The sequence below is a fragment of the Balearica regulorum genome, chromosome 7, assembly GCF_011004875.1.
Source record: "Balearica regulorum gibbericeps isolate bBalReg1 chromosome 7, bBalReg1.pri, whole genome shotgun sequence".
NCBI lineage: Eukaryota > Metazoa > Chordata > Aves > Gruiformes > Gruidae > Balearica > Balearica regulorum.
Genome location: NC_046190.1, coordinates 29,504,658 through 29,527,881, shown reverse-complemented (window position 1 = coordinate 29,527,881; position 23,224 = coordinate 29,504,658). Strand labels below are relative to the sequence as shown.

Genomic DNA, 23,224 nt, shown 5'->3' with positions numbered 1-23,224 from the left:
CCTTTGTTTGATATGTCCCATTCAGGCAAGAGAATTTGCTCATTCTTTTGTAAGCATAACTGCATCAAATATATCTGAGTATTACCAGCTTGTCTTCCTAGCTGCTAATTTCACAGTCTTCAGTTCTGGCTAAGCCCTTGGGTCAAAAATAGTGGTGGTGGTGTTATATGCAACAAACATGAAGCCTCTATTTTATGAGATGAGGCAGAATGGAGACTTACATGGAAGACTAGAAAAACAAGCAAATTTATTTTCTAAAGGGCATGTTGAACAGAGACCCTAAAAGGAGCTTTGTGAGCATAAAGGCAACAAGAGAACAGAACATTTTGCTTAATTAGCCAATAATGAAAAAAGCTCATTAGGGAAGTTTAACATGCTAACAGAGAAGTTTATAGAAGGCAGCAACCCAGTTCTTTTCCTGAAGTGATTTTATAGTGATATAAATTCTTTAGGTTCATTACGCTACAAATTTATCCTTTGTTTACTTTTGAGAATATTCTCAAGACCCAAAAGATGCTTTATGACCTTGAACTTTGTGCTTTTGTTGTTAGATTTGTCATCCACTCAAATCAGATTACAATAACGCAATAAGGACAGACAGGGAAGAAAACTGGGCTGTGATTGATACACATAAATTATGTTGAAAAAGGGGCCCGTGAGAGTTACTGGGTTGAAGATGGACAAAATTGCTTTTCTTTGTCAGGGAGAGGGGCAGGCAGAGCAGTATTCATGCAAGCAGGCAGATTAATTGGCTTTTGCTGAGCTTCGTGCTGCTGCAGCTAAACTGCTTCCACAACCTGACCTAATTCATTTGGAATTTGCTTGGGTATTTCCTCATTCAACCACAGGATGAGCGTAGTATGCAGCGCACTGCAGAAATGATCTTGGAAAGTCACAGAGCCTCATACCAAATAAATTTCTCATGGGCAAATTAAAACTTCATAAAACATCGTTGCAGCACAAAATTGATCAGTCAAATCAGAAAAGGCCAGATTAAAACTCATATACTGTAGTCAGAAAACCAGCATAGTAATTTAAATGTACTGTCAATGGCAATTAGCAAGGAGCTAATAAGCATCTAAGTTACAGGACGCTGCATATACAAGTGCATTGCAGCATTAGCGACCATTACATTTATATACTGACAGGCCTCGTTTTTTTCACTGGCCTCATCAGGCTGATCTCTCAGTCTCCTAATTTTCCTTATATGCGTAAGCTAGCAAAGCCTGTGAGTTGCTTTGCCATACACAAGATAACAAGCTGCTTTTACAAATTGCCTGCTTTCTGAAGATGGCCAAAAAGAAGCTGCTCCTATTCCCTTGTATCATGATGGGTTTGATAGCAAAGACATCTCATGAAGGCAGAATTGCTGGATAGGGGAAATACACTGCTTCCGTTCTCTTTGTTGCCATTCTTTTGTGCCTGCATCTGTGCAGGACATAGTGAAGGCAGCAGAACACAGACAAGAGCTTTTATATATTTATTTATTTATTTATTTAATGTATATATAAATGTGGCCAGGTCTTATGGTTCTACCCAGCATGCCTCTGAAAATCTCAGCTCCAAGAGTCACTCTCTCAGCTTTTTGGTTTGATGGGAGGTTTTTTGTTTGGGGTTTTTTTGTTGTTAAAACATATATATGGAAGAGAAAACATGTCTATCCTCTGTGACAACACAACTTCCAACAACTCAAGAAATGAGCAGAGAAATAAAGAAAATTAAAATATACCAGGTTTTCAAACCCTACACTTTTAAGCAGATGCTATCCTTTTCAGTTAGCTCATATGTTGCAAAGATAAGTTATGAAAGAATAACTTTGTGCAAATAACTGAGTTGATTAACTAAAAGAGAGAAAAGGGCTTTTGCTTAGAGTAAGAGCATAAAGTAATGAATGTCTATGTACCATGCACAAAATTGGATTTATTTTTAAAAGAGTAGGTGTAAAAACAGAAAAAGCCTAAACTAATTGTGCTATCACTGAAAACAGAAGGGTTAGAAGTACCCAGTGCAGGACAAACATCTTAAAAATTTTGCCGCACTGTAGAGTTTCAGCAGGCACATTGACCGGCCTGACCTACGTTACCACTCAATCTTAGAACTCACTGATCGCATTTTATAACTGTAAAGAAGATAAGTTATGACCATGCCAAGTCGCAGTCCTATAACTGTCTATTCACAATGCAGATCTCCTTGGTAAGAATTATAATCAGACAAGTCACATTATGTTACTTGACTTTATAAACCAAAACCCACCCAAATCAAACAAAAAGGTACACATCGAGCCTTTTGTTTCTCAGTTGATGTTCCTCTCCCTCTCGGCCTCCTCCCTGTTCTGCACTGGTGGTCCTGTATTTCTTCTCCTCTTTAATGTGACAAGTCAGTGCTGAGAGTCTCTCTGGCTTTCAGCCACCATTGGTGTTGATAAAGGCTGCTTTTTTTGAAAACTACCAAAACCAGTTATTAGTTAACACACCTGATAACAATTTCCACACTTCTGAGTAGAGAGGCTTGTACACAAAACATGTGGGTACCAATTCAGTATCTATAAGGACTTCCCCTAAGACTACTGAAAACTCGTCACTCCACATAGTGGCACCCTTTAGAAAGGGTTGATGAGCTCTGGGCTCTGTCACATTTGCAAGAGCTGCACTCAGGAACAGTCACAACACACATATAAAATTTAAGGACATATTCTAGGGCAATTCTGTCTAGTTTGGGGGGTCAGATGTTTCTCCACAACCTTGCATATGTCTGTAAGGTCTCCCAGTAACAGTCCCTCTCCTTGTGACAACCAGATGCTGGAAAGGCAATCAGATAAAAATAGTTGCCATCTCACCTAACAGTTACCCTCCTTATCCATTACAGGTTATCCAGTTCAACGTCTGGTCTCAAATATCCTATCCACTATCAAGCAAGCCGAACCAAGGCATACGATACCAAATACACAAAGGAAATAAAAAAACCTCCCAAGACCTAAAATTGCATACAAAAATTTTCGTCAAGAATTCATTTACTCCCAGGTGTTTCAAAGACATTTAGGAGTTAATTTTCACAGAGAATAAGCATAATTTCAGAAACTGACTTAAGACATATAAGAGCCTAAATATTATTAAATGTCCACAGGTGCTGAAATTCCACTAATAATTTTGTACTTTCTGCCTGTACTTTTTCCTTTTGTGTAAGAGATTTTGCATTCTTACAGAACAGATGCATTGTTTTACATTCAAATAGTGGTGCAGCTGCTAGTAACTAAGGTTTGAGAGATTTATGGATAACTAACGGGAGTGCACAATAAACAAGTACATTTGGATGCACACCAAACAGAAGCTGCATCAGTCAATCAAACTGCTGGACAAATGATCCAAGTTTACAGATAAATGTAAAACAAAACAAAATTCTGCAGTCAGCCAGGCTGCTTCTTCAGAAAAAATATGTTATGCATCTCATGGTCCTGCACTGACATGGATAATATACTACTCTCCTCTTTGAACAAAGCATACTATAGAAATGTGTTTCTAAGCAAACAAATGTGTTAAAGCAGAACAGTCATTCTTCTGCATTGCTATCAATAATAATAATAATAAAAAAAAAGCAACCATATCAATCAGTTGCGTAACCAGAAAAAAAAAAGGTATGCGACACCACCAGGATTTCAGCACACAAACCCACCACACTTCATCTACACAGGAACTGTTGTACTGGGCACACACCGCTTCTTTCCCAGTCACTTCACTTATTCTGACATCTAATTTTTGCTTTTTTTTTTTTCTGGTGTAAATACCACGTTCTGTACAAACGAAAACAATAAAAATTTCTGTGTATGCCTTTTTCAGGAACAAAAGACACCAAAATAAAGAACCATAGCAGTCCCAATCCAAACTTGACAACTTTATGCTCTTCTTTTTCAGTCTTTATCAATCAAAACCACTGAAATAAAAATAATGGTACAAATAAGAGCTCTGAATTGAATTCTTGATTCTAAACCTGTACCAAAAGTCAAAGGTGCCTGAACACAATTCTCATTAGCAACTCTAGGGGAAAAAGGCATTTTGAGTTTTACATGTAACAGGGATGAGCAGATATAAATCGGGACATGCTATGGTCAAAACTGATGGAGTAATGTTCCCACTGCATTGACCAAAGCAGCTGTGTTTATTCTGATTTTTTTTTCCTCTTCTAGCTGTTTATGGCCAGCAGTTTAAGACACTCAGAAATCTTTCAGAACATCCCAAAGTCTCTCTTCAGCAATCTGCCCGACCCCAGAGCCAAATCCTGACCATGAGTCCAAGGCAGTGTTAGCAGTCAGGGCTCTGCAGACCTGAAGTCCAAGTTTGTTCACATCCATCACCTTGAGAACAACTTTCCATCTGCTCCTCCTGGCCTTCTACTCCTACTGCTCCATTGTCTTACACAATTAAACCCCCACAAAAATCACCTTGAAATGCAGTATTTTTCTTGTATCCCCCCGATTTCATCTTGTCTGTTTTTGAGCCAACCACCTACTACTAAAATATTTATCTACTCCTACCGCATATATTATAATCTGCTGGTAAAGAATTTTGTAGAAAAAATAAAAAGGGATGTGCTTAGGCAGTAATCCTGAATTCCTTCTCTGATCTCATATTTTTCCAAACTCCCTCCTCTGGAAGGATCTCTTAGCTAATGCCTAGCACACAGCTATGTTTGCTGCTTTTTAAACTTTACTATCACTCTTGGCAATATTATTTCCTTTGCTGCTGCTCTTTCTTCCGCTCAGACACAGACCATCTGCTATCCTGCTCACCAAACTACTTGTCAGCTTTAATGTCTGTAGGCACTGATGGATATTATAGACATGAATTACTTTCAATATTTTTCTTCCTAAATTTTGGGTTAAGGAGAGCATTGTATTGTAATGAGAAACTGACTCTGAAGAAAAAAGCAAAAGCCCAGAAGAGATAGGACAGAAGGCACATACCAAAAATTTTCAGTGTGTACTTCGTACCCCTTATTATAAGCTTATTCAAATTCTCTTGGCAATCTACTTTAAATAGTTTTCAGCAGACCTAGATGTTAAGCAAAGGATTCCAAGTTATACATTTTAGATTTCCCCCCAAAGCTTTTGTTAAGCAGCAAAACATACAAATTGTTCCAGTGAAAAATGTGCAGATATTCAGATTAATCAAACTAGAGAATCCTTGGAGTAATTCTAATGGAGTAATTCTAAGGATTGCAGGTCTAACAGGCAACTTGACAGCTGATGAAAGACAGCATTGTCAAAGGTAATGCACATTGTAAAGATGAGCTGTAACTATTAAAAAAATTGTTTTATGTCAGCACATACATACATACTAGACATTAGGAGGAACATTTTTGTATGAAAGATCAAGATGGGAAAAACTTTAGAGCTCAGTTGTTCCAAACCACTTGATCTAGGGTCAGGATTGGAAGGCAGGGAAGATCAATCTTCCTCTTATACCTGTTGACCACTCTAAACTCGAGCAATTCTCATTTTAGGCTTAAGTAAGTCTCATTCTCATTTTAGTAAATCTCATTCTCACTTAAATCTTAAGCAATTTTCATTTTCAGGACAAACTCAGCTGGGAAGTTAAAATATACAGCAGACTTTCCAAGTCTTATTGTGGACAAGCAAAGGCTCATTTAGAATTCATTTCAGCAAGTCTCTCCACTTGGGCAAAAACCGATTCCAAAGTACACATCAAAAAACCCCCGACAAACAAACCCCAAAACCCCCATTCATTGGAATTTGTTTATTTATTTTCAATCTCATCCACATTGTTCATCTTGACAGTCCTGTGCAGGGGAGCGTGGAAAGATCTGGGTATTATGTGCGACACAAGAATGAGAGAGGTTAACTATTAACACCCTGCCAAGTTTCAGAAAGAGCCTTTAATTTCACAAGTACTGAGCAGTATTGACCCAAGAATCAGGTTGCTGATATTGCATTATTCCATTCACAGTTGAGGTATACCTAAAGTATCTTAAATTGAAATATAAGCAAGGTCTAGTACAACCTACTCCAAGATTTTGTGTGTGTGTGTATATATATATTTTTTTTTCTTCCCCTTTTCTTTCTTAGTTTCCTCTTATGGTAACTTGGGGGGGGGGGGGGGGTAGAAAAAAGAAAGATATTTTCATCTTTATATACGCTGAATTCTGGCAGTCAGCTTCATGATACTGCCAACTTATTGAGTTCAGCTAAGCATCTCTGGATTTGAGATGTTTTGCTGAACCAGCAGGGTCAATGTCCCTGCTCTCAGTGCAGATCTGCCCTAGCAGATACTGAATAATTAAGAAGCAGCTAGACATACAGCAGCTATGACTTTGAGTCTTCCTCAGATTGTCTCATTGAAGCTTCTTAAAAAGTCAGAAGAGGTAATATCCTCTACATATCACTTTATAACATCTAGATTTGGCTTTTGTCTAATTTGCCATATTCTAATTAGCCTCTGGTGAAGCAGGAGGCTAATTAGAATAAACCATGTAGGGAACTTAAGGTTATCTTAAATCAGACAACTGCAGGGTGGTATGAAAAGCCATGTAGAGCCTATGCTGCTTTCATAACATCTTCTGGTACGAGGTTTCTGACTGATGCAGGGTTGAGGAAAGGAGAAGTCCTGGGGGCAGAAATGGGTTATTCTGAATGTGCCTTCAAAGGCATAGAGAGCTCATAAAACAAGAACCAACTGAAACGGGTCACAATCTCCCCCAAGCAGATGCATCTCTCTATTTAGCAACTATTATAGCTGTTGACACCTTAAGGAAGTGTCCTTATCACTACCCCAACTGGGCCCAACTTGTTATCTTGCTATTTACAAAGCTTTGTGCCTTAGTCACAGAAGTAGCAGCTGTACAATGCTGTGAATATGCCATGCTACTTTTCAAGTCAAGAGCAGGAAAAGTTTTCTCTACAAAACCAAACTGAATAGCAAATATTGACTTATACATAACCGAGTCCAAATTCTGAAAATTCTTTTGCTTGCATGACGTACTGTGACAGATATTGTCAATTCATGGTTTTGGTTTTTTTCACGTGGCATTTTCTTTTGTCTTTAAGGAATAAATTCTGAAAACAAATGTACAGGCTCTAACTCTATTACTGTACGAAAGCCTTGCTATGCTGAAACTCAACATGAATTGAAATTAGAATTACTGATGACTGCAAAGTCAACAGCTATAAGAAAATAAAAATTGATGAGATTGATACTAGGTCTGATCCATCAATTTCCCTTATTTTCCCTCAGTGAAAACATGTACCATGTCAAAAAATTACAGTCTTCCAGAAAATATTTGCCTTTGTCCATTTAACAGCTTGCTGCCTGACACATTGTTCCTGTTGTCTACTGAATAAACGGTCATTTCACTGTTTAGTTTGAATGGAGAATAAACTGAGCCAGGATCTAACAGGACACCTCACAAGAGCTGACATGGTTTGTAGCATGAAGTTTCAGTACATGTGCCTGGCCACATGCAAAACTCATTGCACTACTACCTCCAGACTGTAAAGTATATTGGAGATAGGCAGGGGTAGACTTTATCTTATATTAGTCTTACCCTTTTTTGATGGTTCTCTGACAACAGGAATCACAACTTACATGTTTGATATATATTAAGGAACAGATTTTTATTTTTAAAAAATAAGCCTCAGCCTCTCTTTGTGCGCAGGGATTTACATTCTTCCTTTTAAAGTTACTGCTACTCTCTTGGATGCTCCTACTTGATAAGCTTAAATCTATCCCACTTCAGACAAGATTGCACTAATCTGCCAAAGCAGGTCAATTCCATACAGATTGCGACACCAGCAGGCACATAGAAAGCAAAAACTTGGTCCAAAACCCTACTATTATCACATCAAGAGCCATAGGAGCAAAGAGTTATCTCTTGAAGCCCATTCAGCCAGCTGTCCTTGTCCCATGTGGTACTTGACTGAGAGGAGCTTCAGTTAATTCCTTCCATCGCCAAGCTGTAAGGACTTCGTTATTGGCCAAACTGAACAAGTTACTGAGTGTAGCCCTGTTATAAAGTCATGGTGGGAGACTTGCCTCAACGCAACTGCAGGACACCGGCTTGCTTTTATCACACAAGCAGGCAGCTATCACAGAATAGCTAATTACACTGTAAATCTACACCATAACTGGCATTAACCTGTTACATTGACATAACCTAAACTAAAAACTAATTTATCCTGCCATCTGTTTTTAAATGTTGCAGTAAAATTTATAACAATATTACAGAACTGGACATGATCTTTGATCTGTAACGTGCCAAATTCTACATTAGTTCAATAGTGTGTTCTAGCTTCCAAAATAAAAGTATGAATTTATATTGACTGACTTTGCCAGTATCTACCAGTATTTGCCAGTGGCTTTGCTCACTATCGAGAAAACTGCAAATTTGTGAGGTAAACCACATATTAATGCAAAGAACTCAGTTGGATGCTTCAAATGTGCTTAATATCTTTTATATGAGTAGTTCTCCTGAGAAACAATATGCATAGGTTTTTGCAGGATCAAGACCTAAGTCATACATTTTGTAAACTCCAGCACCTTCTATAATACAGATGAGCATTAAGGCAAAATTTTGTCTTGTACTCTCTCTAGGGTAGGGCAATACTGTAAATATATACAAGATTTGAAGTCTACTAGTTCATCACTAGAGCTAGCTGGGAAATAGCAGGAAAAGCTTAGTCTTTATCTTCCAGAAAAGAAACAAGAAAAGACACTGACCCACTCTCTTTTCTGTGGTGTGATCTAGGCATTCGTCTGGAAGAGAGGAAAATCAGGTCAAGCAGAACAAGGACTTGAAACTGTGTTTCACCTGTTATGGACAAATACTCCATTCTCTGTTAATCATGGGGCCTCTTTTCCTGTTTCAGATCAGAATTGTTTTCTTCTGAACCTGAAAAAGCTTTCCCAGTAAAAGTACTGTCAAGGCACATAAAAAGCTTCAGTGCTGAAAATATCACCTTTTTTCAAGAAAAAAGTTTTATTTAAAAAAAAACCACAATAAACCAGGTTAAATTTAGACACTGCCTTTCACAAACAGCCCACACAGTGGATATTTTCTCCTGATAAACATCAGGTATTAACCTCTTTCTGTATCTTCAGAGATAATTGGAGCTAACTCCTTTGGAAACAAAATGGAATGTGGACATCTGTTCACTGTAAACATGTAAAGAACATTTTGGATACTAAATTAAACAGCGAATTATATTTTTTATTCCATAATGTGGCAAAAGTAAAAATTATATATAAAGAAGAAAGGGAAGCCTAAATGAGACAGACCAGAGAGCACGTGAAAATTTGTGATCTAGGCATCCATCTGGAAGATGGAAAACAGTCAAGCAGGGCAAGGAATCAAACCTTGGTTTCAGAGAGGGAGCGAAGGCCACATGCAGTCGCAATGTGGGAAGAAATCACAGCAAAAGCATGTGGCAAATATTGAGTGGTAGCAGAAACTAGCAGAGAGTGAAGAGTCACTAATGGAAATGTAATTCAGATGCTAAAGGGAAAAAGCCATTCAAATGGGTAAGGAAATAAAGTAGATATGTCAGTATAGATGATAAGGGGGGGAGTGGGGGAGGGCAGGGAAAGAAGAAACTGGAGAGTAGGAAATGCAGGCAAGTGGACCAACAAAAAGAGAATTGGTATCTTAAACAGCAGAATACATAAGTACACTCAAATCTTTTCCCTTTGATGATGATAACCCAGCTGAGATGCTAAAATGGTTGGGGGTGATGGAAACAAGATCAAAGAGCAGAACTAACAAGAATCAAGAGGGCAATGACAGGCAGAGGTTGGCTGTTATATTCGGTTGTTCAGTGGGTCAGTACTGTTTTCTTCGTACAACCATTCAGACCTAGATTGTCAAAGCTGTTACTCAGGCTGTATACAGAAGTAACAAGAGAAACTTTGTTTCCCAGGTCCCTTCTTAACCTGCGACTGATGATGGCAGCAAACAATTGGACTTTCTCTCTACAGCAAGCCGATACCTGCAGCAAGAGCAAAGGGCCAGGAGCCCAAGGAGCAGAGTGATCTCTGAAGAAGTTGGAAGTGAATCAAATCCTCCCAATATAAACAATCTCATCAAGAACTGCCTATTACAATCTGTTCTTTGGTTTGCTCCTGGGACAACACTGATCTGGTTTGTCTTTTAAGAAACCATTTCCACAATGAAATTTATCACAGAAGAAAATGAATACATATCCTCATGGTTGGCACTTTCAACCCCCCAATGGTCAAGACAAAAATCTCTAACAAAATAGCAGTCATATCTGGAGTAAAAGTCGCAGTAGGACAATGTAACCTTGAAGGACTCATTAATAAAACATTTACCAGTTTTGATGAGACCAAGATTTTACCATTTGATTTTTTTGATAAGGGAATAATATTTTCATAAATTGCTGGGTTTGCACAGTAAGATTTTGACCAAAATGGTTCCCTGTTGCCAAATATGATTGTTATGGAAGGCCTGAGAAATGAGCCTGAAAATGCCTTCAGGAATCTCAGTACTATCTTTCTTCTTAGAAGAAAATAATTACCTTGATGTGGTAATCAAACTCATAGTAAGGCTTACCCCTAATGTTTTCAGTAAGATTGCCATTATCCTAGGAAGATATGTATATACACACATTACCCCCAAAGCATCTGGTCTTCACAACACCACAGAGCACTTATTACATTAATATTGAACGATACACTTATTCCAGGTTTTCCTTAATAAGCGGAGAGTGTTCAAATGAGCTGAATCAACACTGGTAGAAGCTCCATGTGAAGTCAAATATCTAACAACAATAATTGCCTTAATAAGCATCCTCGTAGTGGAGTATGGACTTCGTGCAAAGAGTGAAGACCAGTTAAGAGCACAGAGGCTCTTACAAAGTATTAGTTTGGGGAAGATGATCAGGACACTCAGCAGAAGTGTCTTCTCTCGGAAGAAACTTTCCTTTTCATGTATAAGCCCCTTAATGTTTTTACTCTCAAGATAGTGTGTGTTGGACTGATCTCAAGCTTTGTGCCTGCAAGAATCAGTGCAGAATGTGTCTTCCTGCTGTTTATTACTTACAGTCATATAACTGTACTGCAGACAGGACAGATCAGATTATCGGGCGCCCCACAATTTTATGATTTATCTGCGCACACACTGCTGAATTTTTTACTAGAATCACAGAACTACTCATAGGAGAAGGCAAACCAACCAGTTCAGACTTAGATTTAACACAGACCGACACATTCAAAGGTGTAAGAGTAGTTGCCAATAAGAGAAATCCACCTCTCTCCTCCATGTGTTCTTACTAGCTCCTGCAACAGGCTATGACATCTTTATGAAACCTATACCATACCACCTCAACCAATCCTGAGGCATTTAACATCAAAAGTATGACTAAAACACTAAGATAAAGTGAAATGGTATTGCTAAAGTGAAATGCTATTTGGACAACTGAGCAGCTAATTTACAAAGACAGAACTCAATGAAATGAATGCTTTTCAGCTAAATCACTGTCAAGTTTTCTGCAATTTTCCTACATATCATCTTGAGATGACCCATCTTTGCTTATACTTTTCTCCCTGAGCATGAAGACCTATGGTTGCTGCACTGCTGAATTTTCCTCTTTGAAGGCCTGAAAATGTGATCTGACAAGTCAAATGATTGATTCCACCTTGTCCATCTGGGCAAAATCAGAGAAGTCCTTCTGAAAGACAGCGGGAGATTGACACTGGCAGTAACACATTGTCAGTATGAAGAATATGCAAGTCAGAAGAGTTGGTTACTCAGACCAACAGGCTAAATTAGACGCTTCCAGCGTGTCACTGAACATATACTTCAAGTTATATTTATACTTGTGGTTTTCCAGACACAGGATGGCCAACAGCAGATTTAAGAAATTGTAACGTGTTTGTAAGAGGAGTGGATAGGAGAAGTTGATGTTTCAGATGCTCATCACTTCAGAAGGTGCTTGTTTAGCGAAAGTGCTGCACCGCCTCTCATTCAGGCGCCAAGATGAACCCCGCGCTCGTGGCAGAGCAGGCTCGCCAGCGGGAGAGCGCGATTCACAACTCCTTACATAAGACTGTAACCTCTATTCACAGCCATCTGCTGCGGCTGTTGTGTAACGAGCCATAGTCAAGTGTTCCTGCCATCATATGATAAATTTCCTTAAAATACACGTGCAAAAAATCGCTATACAAAGACCTAGAAATTCTTTAACTAGATGCAAGTCCCCAATTTCACAGATGAATGGTAGTTTGGAAAGGCAGCCTTCAAACTCCTCTGCATGGGGTAGCTGTAATTTCCTTCTTGATTTCTAGCATCTATGACTTACAGGAAGATACACTCATTAAAACTTTTGGTTGACTAGGTTTTACACTGCTAGATATGTCCATTTTCTGTATGCCTTGGGATTTATACTGATTTCAAATAAAAGGAATTTTCAATTTCATTATTATCCTTCCACATATAGGCAGTTTTTAAAGAAGGAGTAGGAAACAAAAGGTTTTGAGGTTTGTTTGAGGTTCTGTTTTTCCTGCTGTCAAAGATATTGCATCTGGCCGATTCCAGCTTCTCTCTACAAATTTCTACAGAGATGCAGTCTTCACAAGCTGAAGTACAGAAGACCATCTGTGGCCTAAAAGTCGTGGCAAAACCAGACATACTTGAATACTTTAAATGAAAAGTTTTGAAAATAAAACAATGTTGAGTAACCAGATGCCAATACATTCTTGTCTTACAGAAGAAGAGATGAGCAGAGAAGAATAAAGATGTTCCTTTAAAACTAACAAAAATATTTTGTTCAAATTCAGACTGAATTCTTCTACTTTTCCAAATAAACCTGTGTGACTTGTGATTTAAATGTTGTTTTAGCTAATACTAAATATAGATAGATATGCCTTTAGTAAAGGCTGACAGCTCACTTAAAACTGAAATATGAAATGAAAATCAATTGTAAATCCCCTTCAATCTTTCCAGAAAGCAAGCTGGGCAGGGTAGGGGTGATGTTGTGCAAACTCATTGCTCATTATTTTTTGAAAAGAACTGGGAATCTAATGAAAGTAGAAAAAAGCAGCTCTATTATTGCACACAAAATTAACGAAAGCAATCCAATTTAATGCTGTTTGGAAACAGCTCTCACACTAGTTGATTTTTTTGTTGTTTTCACTTAAGAGCAACAGAAACTTAGAATCTTAGAATTAATCAAAATACTCCCCTCTCTACATTAGAAAAATCACCAATACTCTTGTGATTTTTAAAATCAATTCTGCAGTACTGACTGAAAATAAAAATCTGTGCATCTATACTGCACATTATGTACAAGTCACTGTTAGCTTACCTATAGAAACAGATATCAGTTCCAGTTGTTTCTTATGCATTTAAATTTTGGTTTTAAGATTGTAAGAAACAATTACAATATCAAAACTGATAGTGATTTTAAATGCGATTTTCTTTTCCCAGTGCATTAGTAACAAATTTGTGATTTTAATTAATTTCTCTTGGGCTTTAACTTTTCAGTATGTTCTGACAACGAACATGTTCACGCTTGCGTTTACCACCGGCGAACTATTTTACAAATGCTTTATTAATGTTGCTCCTCTGGTTTTGAGCATTTTATTCCAGTTAGACAGAATAAAGCTCAAGTTCCTATTCTAAAGCCAAAAAAAAAAAAAAAATTCAGGAAGATTCATACTATTCGCACAAAGTAAAATTTTACTTCAGCACAACTCATATTTGAAAACACATAAACACATTATCTTTTACAGTCTGTATCCTGCGGTCTCTACCCACACTTGACCAAAGAGGAGGGAAAACATGTCCCTCCTTTCCCCAAGGGTATGTTTTCTTTCTTATTTTACTGTGCTGAGCCTGTGTGTCATGTGATGCATTTTTCTCCTCTATAGATAAATTCATTAAAACTTTTGAAATTACTGTGTTGCTTTTCTCCTTTATTGCTATTTCTATTAAGGCAATTTCTTCCTTCTTTTCAATCTTTAATGCATCAACACTAATCTAGGTTGATTTGTGATGCATTTGAACTGGAGGAACTCTGTTTATATATCCTTATAAAGAAATCATAATTAGCAGAAATGTCATACCCACTTGATGGATGCTAACAGATCTTATACTGACTTGTCAGTTTCAGGGACTTCACTTGACCGTTGTCACCACATAGCTCTTAAAAATCTAATTTTACAGGGCAATAAAATATCACCTTGTCATTATTTCATTTCTGTGAAAGCTTAAGTTCCTAGAGTAACATTAATAATTTTTATTGTGTGAACACACAGTTGATGTGGCATTCTTCTTTGCAATTAAATTGATAAGACAGCATAAAATAACAATTACTACAAAACAAACTTGGTCTGCAGAAGCTCCCTCCATATGCTATTTTTGAATACAAAACAGTCTTAAACAGATGACGTAATTACTGCAGAAGGGCTTAAAACTTAAAAACTTTTTTTTTTTTTTTTTGAGACAAAGGTAAGCCACAAAATTCAGATTTACATTGAAATTTCAAAAGGTCTATCTGAGGTTAAACAAACTCCATGTTAAATCCTTTTTAGGACTTGCCCACTTGCTCAGATATCCACCTCGGGCTAGTCAGTCCTCCTATTTTCCCTAAATTCTCTTCCACTTATAACTGCCCCTATCTACATCCAACCTTCAAAGTCTTTCCAATAGCAAAATCTTATTTCCTCCTATGCCTTCTAGAAATCAAAAAAAGAGGAAAAAACAAATCAAATTTAAGAGGAATGTTGACAAATTCAGAAACATTAAGGTAAAGTTGAAAAAAAATATTCAGGTTCTAGAAAATCAATCATTCAGCAAGAGACTCAGAAGTTTCATTTATTTTATTTCTTCAAATTATTTGAAATTATATTCTATAAATATTTCATAACTGCTAAATGCTTTTTCCTTTATTTGATAACAGTCCCTTTACAGACTACCTTCGTGGTGTCCAGTGCAGTTAGCAGAAACTTCAAAGCCAGCTCTGCTTAAAGCAGGAGGCTGAACCTCCTGAGTTCTCCAGAGAAGTCCAGACTTCTCTTTCAACTTACATTATCCTATGATCTCACAAATACAAAAAAACTGGACGAGGAAAAAAAAAAAAACAAACCCCACAACAAAATGAAAAAGTTTAAAAAAGGCAAAAAGCCCACGGTTTTTGTCTGGGTTTTCTGGGGGGCTTTTTTTGGAGGAGGTGAATACGGGTCTTGAGGTTTTGCGTACATTTCTGGAAAAAGAGTTGTTTCCTTTTTAAACTATCTCAAGTTGTTTCACTTATTTGCAGTCTCAGTCTTCCAGGAGAGGAGTTTTGATCCTCTGCTTCATAAAGACATAATTTAAGAATGAGTAACTGCAGATTCCAGACATGACACCTGCAGGTTTGCCTTTGATGACATTCAAAGAGAAACATGATGTGTGCCATGCTGTCACAGGTTAAAGTATTATATGACCACAGGATACAGCAAATGCTATAAGAATTAAACTTCTGACATTTGAAAAAGTCAGTTCAACAGACCCAAGGTGTAACATGGTGGAAACCAATAGAAAAAAGAAAAGTTATGTAGAAACAAGCTGTGCATTTTAACAAAGAACGCAATTGACAAATTTGGGCTGTGCATAAATTTTGGGTGGAAGCTGAAAAGTCTTGAAACCCTCAGAGCAAGGATGATAAACAAAACCTGTTTCTAGTGCTACTTCACACTGATTACGAATGAAGTATGATCAGCTTACAGAAGGAATTACATGACAGGGTTGACTGCAACAGCAGGAGCATGGCCTAATGGCCTATAAGCTCTCCATCCTATTTTTCTTCTTTTAGAAAATAATGTATTTATTCTGTAAAAGGATTGGATAACATTCCCAGTATTTGATAGGGGATCCCTCTTCACTTAAGCTTCTGAGGTCAAATGGAACAACTTGAATGTTCATATGACAAATATAAAATCAGTACTGCACATCATAAAATTGAAATACACTTTTTGCATAGGAAAGTAGCTTTCAATGCTAAGGTAAGAACAAAATAGTTGAAGGCAGAGTTCAACATAATTTAGTAAAAAAAAAAAAAAAAAAAAGGTAGTGCGACAAACCCATTCTCAATGCCTTGTTCACCACTGCTTTGGAATATCCACACAGAAGAGTAAGCCTTAAAGGTTATGCTCTGCCTCAGTACAAAAACCGATCGAAAGAAATATCTGCAGCCTACATACAACTTACCTTTCAGGACTCGTTAGGCCAGGCAGGTCTACCTCAGAACACTATAAAGGATAGTACGTGAGTACATTTGTACAATTTATGTTGTATATAAGTTCCCAATCCTATAGATACACACAGGACTACACGTGCCTGAAAAATGACTTGTACATAAAGTTATATTAAAGTTGTATTTATAATGTTGAAAATGTAGGTGCTCTACTGTTGCTATGAACTGAATTTATGGAGAAATTAGCCCAGATGGAGAAAGCTGAAGCAATGTTTCAAATATACTCCTACCCTTTCCTTCCAGCATGTGACTCCAATTTCTTTTCTCTTTGTCCCATTAGTACTTCCTCCACAGATGAAGGACATGACGACAGAGAGAGTTCAGGGATTTGTCCTGCCCAGTATTAGCAGAGCTGACAGATTCCCTCCTCTTGGTAGTGACTCTGAGCATGGGTTGCATTGTCATGCAGCATGCAGCCTTTTCCCTTGCTGGTGACATTATTAATTTTGTTAGGTTCTTTGTGGCTCCCATGGTTTAGGCAGGTTTCTCCCATATTCCAATATTAACAAACTTCTACTCAAACTACATGCGCTTGGGTTGTGGTGGTGGGTTTTGTTTTTTTTTTTTAAACATCTTTCACTTATAGCCAGAACACCTAGTTAAGAGTGGAGAAATTAAGGTAAGTAGAAGCTATTAATATCTGTGACGCTTGAAGGTCCAGTAGAAGGTCCTCCATTTGGGATGTTTTGACATTGCCCTGTGTGTATCTTACATGTTTTCTCATGAATTTGATCCTAACTTTGAGCTGAAGGAAGGTGGCAGATCTGACTGCAAGAAGCCATGGATGCCAATTCAGGAGCTCTGAAATACCATCAGGTAGTTTCAAGAGGTTTCCCGAAGACAGAATCTTAAATATCTTAACCGTTCAGTTTATTTAAACTACATGTACATGATTGAACATGCATTAATCTGTATTAAGTATAACATAATTTGTATTCATATCTGTAAAGTCAAGACCTGCCTAACATAACCTAAAATGAGGCAAGAAGCTGTGTTTGGTCTGATACTGTTAAAAATATTGCAGAAACATATCACATTATTTGTCACTACGCAACCCCATATAATCATGCTGAACAAGCTTTGTTTGGTTTAGAGGGCTATTTAAAACAAACAAACAAACAACTCTTGTGTATGTAAATAACTAAAATTTAAGACAAAATTGTTGCTATTTTCCAAATGATTGTGGTCCAGATTCATTTCCCATTTAATGACAAGTGAATGTTCTGAAAATGTAACCGGCACTATCATAGGCAAGATAAGATTAAAATCATATTGCTTCAGTATTTCATGCCTGCAAACTTCAAATAAGCTAAGATATTATTATCACATGCGTCATTAGCAGTTCTGTACACATTTACTATTGAGATCCCTAAGCAATCCCCACAAAACTCAAATGAGCTGGACTTGTTTATAAAGCTTGACCGACACCAGTCTGTGTCGTGTCTATGCAGTCCAGACACAGGAGCAGTCATCTCAGTGTTCAACTTTTGGAAATTAAGCCTTGCATTTAAAATAATGCTTTTTTTCCTGAAGTTATCTCCAAATTCACCCTTTAGTGTCCTTCAGCAGTTCTCTTCCTGATCCAAACACACATTCAACCACAAAACTAAGTTTTTGCAAAGCAACACCAGAGCCTTTGAGGATGATCATATTGTGCTTGACTATTGCATCATACACTTTTTACACTCCTTGGGTTATGCAAATAGCAAATACTTCTGCCACTGAGCATGGTATTAATTTTTTCCTCTGCAGAGGGAAGATAAATACATTACTGATTTAACTCCTGAGCAAAATGTCCATTCCAGCTGCAGCAGAAAGTTTCTAACATCTGCCTTTCAGGCTAGGCGTGCTTAGAACAAGTGCATATACAAGTACATACACAGAGATGTATCACACTATGCCAATACAGAGACATGTACCTGAACAGAAGCTTTTCTCCTCTTTTGGATACAGATGAGGATTAACTATAAACTAAATTTCAGAACTGACTGGGAAAGTACCTACCTCACATTAACCTTCTATATTCATATTGGAAGAGGGTCCCTTCTTGGGCCATAGGTATGTCCAGTGGATCTATGTCAACATCAAGCCAAGGTCCCCTGCTCTTACATAGCCTAAATAATCTAATTTTGAAAACAAACCTCAATAAAATTTTCTTTGTAGTCAGAAGGTGTAAAAATGACACTTCAGCAGAACCTTAGCTGACTGAGCAGGATCAGGTGGCTGAACAAATTTATGGAATCCAACAAGGGTAAGCAAGCATCTTCCAAGCAAAAAAACCCCAAGTCTGTGCAACCAACACCAAGCTGCAAAGAAACAACAATACTGTCTGCAGTATATAAACACTGTAGGGATTTTGGTCTTGTTAGATGAGGCTTAATCTGGGAGTCTCTCTAGGCTTTGTATTGTATCTGTATGAATTTCACCTCTATTCTGGAGACAGTAAAGCTAGAGTCCCCTGCTAAAACCAAGTCAGATAGGTACCACCCTGTCCTGTTAAATGATCTTTCCTTTCCCTCTCTTTAAGGGGGCAAAGTACTTTTTTTCTTGACATATACACAAATTTATGTTTATGCATGCACATACAACTTGGCAGAGGTAAAATCTGCCTATTCATTATAAGCCCTGCACTTTACCATTAAAGGTCAAGCAAAAGGAAAAGCTAAACAAAATACCAAGCAAATTATAATGGGAGCTATCCAACATACAAAACAACAGGTGTCTTTGGCAACAGGCTTTCACAGGGAAAAACACCAGAAATGAAACAGAAAGCACAAAAAAAGACTAGAAGAAAAAGCATTATTTTTCAAAAAACACAAACCAACCCAAATAAAATTTTAAAGAGCACCCAAAATCAGAAGACTTAATACATTACAGTTTTCAGGTATAAGAACAAAACCAAGAGATTGGATATGACCCTTTGTTGTATGTCACTTCATTTAAAAATTTAAGATGAACAACATTAATTAGTAAATGGATTCACTTCCAAGAAACTCATCTTGGCCAACATTTTTTTACATTTTTTTTTTAGTCAACAGAATTTAAGAAGGTCAATAGTGGAGTAGGAGCATTCTGGCATATACTGAGCAGTATAATAGAAAGTTACTCTGTCTCCAAACTACTACCTGAAAGTACACCTTTACTCTCCAAATACAGAGCAACTTCACTTGTAAAAGTGAAAGGAAAAAAAAAAATTGGTTTTGTGTAAACTGACATCACATATTTCCAAGGAGATTATAATCTCTGCAGTTTCAGACAATATAAATTTATTTTCCTTTGAAGGAACCACTTTGCAGCCTGTACTTGGTTTCCTTTTAGATTACATAATTTGATTTGTCCTCAGGTCAAAAGTAGAGAAACGTGAACATTTTGGCTTTAAGCGAGGAGAATATTATTCCAAATCATAAGGAATCAAGTCCTCTGATGGCCTGCCCTGCTGCAGCAGAACACATTTTATAAGAACAGAGATGGGAGGATGTGTTTTTATCCTGCCAACAAAAGTAACACCGTTCTCTACACACAACTGCAGTGGTCCGTAATATGCTTTCTGACAATAGGCAAAGGGTCATCTCGCATGGCAAGAATAGCCTCCAGCATGGATTAAAAAAATGTAAGAAAAACATTTGACATACTTGGATCTGACAAGATTGAGTCGGTTTTCGGCAAAAATTGGTCACAGCGGACTCCTTGGTAGCCCTCTTTGCACCTGAGAAAAAGGGGATAAATGACAAACATACGCATGCGATAATAAAAGGTTAATTTCAAGGTAGCAAAATCAACTGAAATTCTCCCTGCCAATGCTGCAAGGAACTTGCATATTTACAGTTATTTCAACTATTATGGAAGCAAGGTTATTACTGAAACACAATGGAAGCACATAAAATCATTTGTATTTCAAAAAATTCCCCTCAACCCTTTTCTATTGTTTTAGAAACTATGAAAAGAAACATCATTTAAGCATAACCCTTCTTTTAAATATCAATTCAGTGAAACAATCAAGGAAAATTCCTCTATAAAAAGAGACATATTTGTAATAAAATAAAGTAATTAGGTAACACAAAGCTTTATAAAGCTTCTGTACTGTACAAGCCATCAGATTAACAACTTGTTTATCTTTGGCTGTTTGAATAAGCAGGGAAGGCTTATGTAGTTTTTTAAGACTAATTTCTACTGTGTTTAAAAGATAACATGTTTAGGCATGATAGACAACGTCAGGCATTGTTTGTAAGTGAACAGTCTTAGATGTCTGGAATTAGATTTTAAAGCATGTAACCCAGAATATCCTCCTGCCTTAACAAACATGAGCTGAGATTCTAACATTATTTAACTTGAAACCTTACTTGGAAGAAATTCCATTTACTGCATTTGGACTGTTCTCAGAAGCCTGTATCTCTCTCTCTTTTCAACTAAGTGTATCAGAATCAGGCCTTTAATTATTTATTCGCCATGCAGTTTTTCAGAGAAAAGTGATGGACACTTTAATTATAAATGATAGCAAGAGGGACTCCATATCTCCCAAAGCTCTTGCACATCATATAAACAATATGCTCAAATCAGCATCACCACCTTCATTAGGATTGACAACTGCAGCTTGAATGATGTGATAATGTCAAGACCAGAAGTTATCTGCTCCTTCACAATGTTTCTACTCAAGCTTCCTCTGAAAGTTGCCTTTTAAAATGCTTTTGGGTTAATACATTAATTCTTCAGTGAGAAGTACATCTCACCAGCCTTGATTCAGGAATTAGAAAGCACATTTATGAGCAAATATGTAAATTAAAAGTATTGCCATCAGACCTGAAAAAGTAGTACAAACATACAGTAAGATGATGATTAAAAGAATATCTATATATATTATTTCAAAAGCTCCCTTTTGGCATTTCTCCTTGAAGGATACTGAGTGCCACTTTGGAGATCAGCTCCTTACCAGTACTTGTCTGTCTATAAAATTACTAACCAGGAAAAAAATGAATTCAGATCCTATGGCAGTGGTCACAAATTATCAGTCAAGGAAAAAATGTTTTAATTTTCTTTTCTTTTTTTTTTTTAAATGCAGAATATTCAGCTAAAATTGTCCACTAGTCAGAAAAACTGCAGAAGTCTCCATATACTCAGACACTGCTGCATGCATTTTTTGCTTCTGATTAAGAAATATCAGAAGTTGCCTCATGTCGAACAGAAACTCTACTTTGCAGTCTTGAGTTGGTAGACCTCATTTCAAAGCTTAAGAACAACCTACACAGGTTGGGGATATTCTTGTCTTTGCATTAGCATTTTCTATTAACTTTTTGACATGAATTTGTATCTGCTTCACTTACTATTACCCTATTACAAACTTAAAACTCTGTGCTAAACTGTGGGTCTTCAAGTCATAAAAGTGTTCATCACATAGCCTATTTCCACAACTGAAAACTTTGATGCTACGTGTGAGGATAAAGAGTCAGAGAGATAAATCCTTGGAGAGCTGTACCAAGTACTCATTGGCAGCTCTGCTGCCTTCTTTTCCATTCCTCACATTAACAGAACAGAAACTTCAGACTATCTCACTTTACAGCTGAGAAACAGAGTCGGCGCCATTTATTCCCCTGTCAGATGGCCCAGGTAATTAATTGTGGTCCAGGCAATTAATTGCTCATGTCAGAATTGAAGGAGAGAAAATTTGCTACTATTAGTTGCTAGGGTAGATTTGGGGGTCTCTAGTCCATGCCGACAAACTGTGTCAGGGACCAAACCAAACATCAGTCTTCTAGTTCAGGAAAATATTTTTTGCATCTCGCAAAAATGGCAAAAGGTGCTGTGGATATTTTAATCTTCCATTTAATGTTGTTTGCAAGGGTTATGTTTTATCAGTTGCAAATACAGGAGATGCCTATATCTGGTGGCCTCAAAAACAACCTGATGGGAGACTCCTGTAACTGGTAAAGCATCACCCCAATATAAGACTCTTAGTTAGATATGTTTCCATGTCTCTCTTCTCCTGACTTTGTAAGAGCAATGGGTTGGAACAGAATATATCACAGAGTCACTTAGATTTACAACTTCTCCCTTGTAAAACTCAGCATCCCTGGTACCTGATGGAATTGCATGCTGTCACAGCTATGCGGTGCAATCTGGAGATAATGACAGGGATGGATTTCTTCTCTTAAAAATGTATTGGCTATCATATCAAACTATTATTTTTATCCTGACTATATCATACATATACTGCTACTTGTCTCCACTGTGAAACTGGAGCATACAGTAATCAGCTGGTTGACTGACCTAGATGAGTCTAAAGTAACATTTTCACTTACCTGTACACTTCAATGAACATGCCACGAGAAATTTATTTTTGTTTCTTTCAAAATTTAGTACAGAAGTGGCTGATATATCAAAGAATAAATATAATCTTTTAACACAATAAAATAATCTTACACTAAGATAAAAACTACCACGGCCATACATAGCTTGTTTTTTAAATATTATTAGCTTCAGAAAGATAAAACCTAAGTCTCCTAGTTTCATTAACAAATGATTTTTGAATCAAGTAATAGCAATAACTGCTCTGCTAATATCGCACCAAAGTTCAAACCTTTGTAATTAAGTCTTGTGAAATTGAAGTCTTGTAGAATATGTATTTGACAGTTACAATGTTACAATATGATAAAAGCTGATCATCCTATAATCTTTGCTAAAGCATCTGCCATCTGTCCTAAATGGACAGATGTGATAGTTGTGCCCATAATACCAGACATGCATATGTGCTGTTAATTGGCATACCACCTCTAAGGAAAAAAACAACCCAACCAACCGACCCACCCCAAAAAGCACTATAAAAACAGAAACAGCATTGCTGTGTCACAAACAGAAGTTCAGGAAAGTCCAACTGAGGTTGTTCAATATTACCATATGCAGTGTCAATGATCACATTCATATTTATGGATGTATTAAAAAAGCTGTGAGCAATCAGGGAACTCTTGAGAAATG

General features: G+C 37.2%; 1 protein-coding gene across 1 annotated transcript in view; it reads right to left on the bottom strand.

The window, feature by feature from the left end:
* Positions 1–23,224, bottom strand: part of NRG3 (neuregulin 3) — a 411,246-nt gene that overhangs the window by 97,294 nt on the left and 290,728 nt on the right. Inside the window, 1 exon segment of the mRNA XM_075758695.1 lies at positions 19,891–19,964. Coding sequence (XP_075614810.1) covers positions 19,891–19,964 — 74 coding nt within the window.